Raw genomic sequence first — 4,703 nt, 5'->3', positions numbered from 1 at the left:
TATATATATCACGTGCTCTTGTTGTCGAGTAGGAACAGTCGCTAGAAGAAATTAAATTTTGGATTATTTCCTCATAAAATTAATTTTTTATATCCACAAATAAAAAAATTTAAAATTCATCAGCAATTTATTTATCTAAAATCTTGTAATGAATCGATCTCTTCCGTCTCCTAACTCCCGTTGATAGATTTTCTATGTCCGTCTCTAACATCAGCTGCTAAGTGATTACGAAGTATTGTCTTAGAATCAGAAAGCTCATTACCACTTTTTATAGATTAAATTTTGTTGACGTCGGCTTGTATTCGAGCCTTTCCCTTTCTTTTCTGTAAATAATAATAAAAAAAGTTACCAATATATGTAAGGTTAATTAAAATTTGTGCAGGTTTAATGGGGTTGAATTATTGCGAAGACTGAAAGGGAAAAGCATAATGTTTGTGGGAGACTCCCTCAGCAGAAACCAATGGCAGTCATTGTTATGCATGCTTTACACGGCAGTGCCCGGGACCAAATACAACGAGACCAGATCAGAGGATGTCTCCATCTTCACTTTTACGGTTAGTTTCCTTCAAATATTTTGATGTAATTACTTTCTTGATCCTTACATTTTTTCAATAAAAATTATCTGTGGAAATTCAAGATTTTTATGTTTAAAAAGTGGATCTCTTTCAGATTTAACTAACTAAATTTGCGTGTACGAGTATGTTATCTTTTCTTGGCCTCTTGGAAGTTGTATCTCAACAACCATGATGCTTGAAACAAACGACAAAAGAACAAAAAAAAGTCGTCCTTCCAATTCCACACCGCTACCCCTCCTTCCTTTATTATTTGTCACATGTTTCTCCTTATTTACCAAGTGCATTGATTGGTTTGGTAGATCTCATTCATGATCAAGTTACTCAGATTTTCTACTTCCCATCAATCACAAAAATTATAAATTTTCCACTATGTGGATGATGGTTTACGTGTGCCATTTCCATCACCAGGATAACCTATGAAACGATAGATGAAATAGGTGAGTTGAATAGAAAAGTCGGGACAACAAGAGCTTAGCTAAAATCAAAAAGGCTGATTTGCATTTTATATCCTATGGAAGTCCTTCCCATAAAAGTCCTCGTCAAGCCATCGCAAATGTATTAGAAGATTACCAGATTATTATGGTTTTTGTAAAAGAAGCATAACTTCTCTCACAAGTAGGTCAATTTCCTTGTTTCTCCCTTCAAGGGGAAGAGACTTTCGACTCATAATGTTGAGTAAAACTCGTTCACTGTTAAGTTGGCGTGTCCTTAATTCATATTCTTGGATTATATATAGCTAAGTTAAAGCTAAATTTGCATCTCAAAATCACATTTGACAATGTAGGAATTCGGAGTTAAGGTAATGCTTGATCGCAATTATTTTCTGGTGGATGTCGTGCGGGAACCAAAGGGTCGAATACTAAAACTGGACTCCATTGAAGGCGGCGAGCTGTGGAAGGGGATTGACATGTTAGTGTTCAATACATGGCATTGGTGGAATCGTAGAGGACCTACCCAACCGTGAGTTCAACTATATTAACAATGTCTTGAGATTATCTTTACTACTGCTGTTGTTACTGTCAAAGAAAAATTAAGAGTCACAAGTTGGTAATTCAGTGTTGCCAAATACCGTCATTGAATTGTTGTCTTTTTAGATGGGATTATATCGAAATACGAGGGAAGTTATTCAAAGACATGGACCGAACAGCGGCCTTTGAGAAAGCACTTGTTACATGGGGAGGCTGGGTGGATGCCAACATCGATCCTGCTAAGACCAAGGTTTTCTTTCAGGGGATATCTCCCTCACATTATAAGTAAGTGTTTAAGCGATAGAGTTTCATTGCACATGATATTTTTATACGCGAGTTGGTAGATTAACATATCGGACAAGGATTTGGATAAAATGTTAGGCCTAACAGATGAAGAAGCTTAGAGAAAAGATGTTATTTTATAAGACAACCAAGTTACACTAAAAATATTCTCAATCTGGAATAGTATAACGTTAATCTGTAAGTAATTGTGACCCGTAAAATAAACGTGTTGAACATGACGACGGCCATTGCCAACAATTGTTGAAAAAATTTGTATACGGCAGCCTCAAATTTTGAACATTGAGATACGTATACAAATTTGGTTTGAATCTCGAGCTCCCAAAACACTCGGTGATGGTATGAGTGTGCCTATAAATACCGAAGGTATTGAGGTCCCTAAACACACAATCTCATACAGAAAATACACCATCTACAGGAGTGTTGAAGTGTTTAGAAGACTTCAATTGAAAAGAAATCAGAAATCTTCAACAAATTTTCAATGGCCGGAGGTAATTCTCGATCCGCTTCCGCATATTATATATCATGTTTATATACGTGCAAAACATGAATTTCTGAGAAAAATTCTAACATTTGGTATCAGAACAGTGATACCTCTGCCTTGAAAATTTGTTTTCAAATATAGCTTGAACTTTAAGAAATTGATTTATGAACTTTAGTTTACGAAAAATTGGAAATATGTATACCATAAATCATAAGAAATTTACCTGAAATTTCTTCGGAGAATTTTTTCTTAATCGGAATTTGAAGTTCTCGGTTGAAGTCTTGAAATTTGTAAGAAGTTTTTGAGAGCAAGATGTTTTCGGTGAAGTTGGAGAAGAAAGAAGACTTCGAAGTTAATTCCTATTCCTGCAATTGAATTCATCGGTTGAAATGCATGAATTCAGACACAATTAGATCTCATTTATTGAGACAGAAACTCAATCACGTGAAATGTGTCCAGTTGCATCTAAAATTTGACCCACAAATTTAATGCATTAATTTATTATTATTTTTTTAATAATAAATTATAATAATAAAAAAAATTATTTTTAAATGATTAATTGTTATCATTATTATTCAACCATTGTCGGTTGTTGATTTTATTATTATTATTTTAATAATAATAAAAATAATAATAATAAATAAATTATAATTAATGTGTTATTAAGTTATATGTATAATGCGATATATACATATAGCATTTGGTTAAATAATTTGTACACATTAAAATAATTCCAAATTCGAAGCAATTTCTAATACATGTTTAGAAATTATTTTTTGCATGTTAGATAAAATGTCAAATATTATGAATAATTATTTGATGTGTACATGCAAATTTAATATTATGCTTGCATTTATTCTTGAAATTATGAAATGCAAATTATGTGAATATAATATTATAAAATAAAATATTTTATTTCAGATATTCACAAATGAACAAATAATCCCCACTTTATCATTACTCTGATAAAAGAGAAAAACTGCTGAGAAGCCCACATTTTCACCAAAATGTGATCCTCACTTTATCACTACTCTGATTGAAGAGAAAAACTGATGGGGAACGTATTTGTTCATATTAAGTAAAAATGTGAATATAAAGATATTAAATGAAAAGTTTTGGCTTATAAAGATTCACATAAATGTGGATAATTAAGTTAAATAATAATTATAATGTGACGTAAGAAAACATGATCTGAGGGAGTTCTTCATAGATCGGTTTAAACTGCCTTGACTAGCCACTGGTCTCCCTGAAGAATGTTGCTCTGTCTAGGAGTTAGGTATTTAAAGGACCTTAGCCCTACCTATCTTTCCTGGGAGCACTCTTGGAAAGTGTTGATTGCGAAATAATTATTATATAAAGCATTAAGTAAAGCCAAAATTTTGTCCGGTGAACCATATAATTTTAAATAATTGAGGAATAGCCACAGCATCCTTAATTATGAAAAATTATGCATTAAGTGGATTTGGATCACATAATGGACATCAATTGTAATTAATTATATAGACATAATAAATTTTTTCCCACATGGATTTTTATTATATTTATATAACTAATTAGGTTAAAATATCAAAATATATTTTTCTTAATTTACCCACAGGAGTTAAGGAAAATTCATTTCGATAGTTTTATCATAAAGTTACAGAAAAATCTTATTGAATTAAAATTTTAGCCCACAGGCAAATTTTATGTCATTAGATTTTTAAAACATGAATTACATTGGTAAAACATGATATTGTCTCAAAATTTTAAGCATATGATATTTTGTGCAGTTATGCAACCTGCGAGTTTTTCTGATGTGAAATGTGACATTCCCGAACTAAAGGGCGATAATTATAAAATATGGAAAGAAAGAATTCTTCTTCAATTGGGGTGGATGGATATTGATTATGCTATACGAAAAGACGAACCATCTGCTATTACTGAAAACAGCATTCCTGATGATGTTGATCTTTATGAAAAATGGGAGCGATCTAATCGACTCTGTGTAATGTTCATAAAGACCAAAATTTTTGCTGGTATGCGTGGTTCTGTCGATCAGCATAATAATGTCAGAGAATTGTTGAAGGCTATTGATGAACAATTTCAGTATTCAGATAAGGCACTTGCAAGTACCATAATTATGGAATTCTCTTCATTAAGGCTCACCAGTGTGAGAGGTGTGCGAGAGCACATAATGAAAATGCGGGACATAGCGGCTCGGCTAAAGACACTAGAAGTGGAAATGTCTGAAACTTTTCTTGTGCACTATATTTTATGCACTCTTCCACAGCAATATGGACCCTTCAAAATTTCCTACAACACACATAAGGATAAATGGTCAATTAATGAATTAATGACCATGTGTGTTCAAGAGGAAGGAAGGTTGTTGATGGAAAC

The 4,703-nt window shown here is 32.5% G+C and overlaps 1 protein-coding gene across 1 annotated transcript in view; it reads left to right on the top strand.

Moving 5' to 3' along the window:
* Positions 1 to 4,703, top strand: part of LOC140988975 (protein trichome birefringence-like 41) — a 16,776-nt gene that overhangs the window by 7,536 nt on the left and 4,537 nt on the right. Inside the window, exons 2-4 of the mRNA XM_073458104.1 lie at positions 383 to 554; positions 1,360 to 1,535; positions 1,670 to 1,828. Coding sequence (XP_073314205.1) covers positions 383 to 554; positions 1,360 to 1,535; positions 1,670 to 1,828 — 507 coding nt within the window. The remainder of the gene's footprint in view (positions 1 to 382; positions 555 to 1,359; positions 1,536 to 1,669; positions 1,829 to 4,703) is intronic.

Source organism: Primulina huaijiensis, chromosome 11 (assembly GCF_012295235.1).
Source record: "Primulina huaijiensis isolate GDHJ02 chromosome 11, ASM1229523v2, whole genome shotgun sequence".
NCBI lineage: Eukaryota > Viridiplantae > Streptophyta > Magnoliopsida > Lamiales > Gesneriaceae > Primulina > Primulina huaijiensis.
Note: the sequence above shows the minus strand (reverse complement) of the source record. Positions and strands in the feature narration are given on the sequence as shown.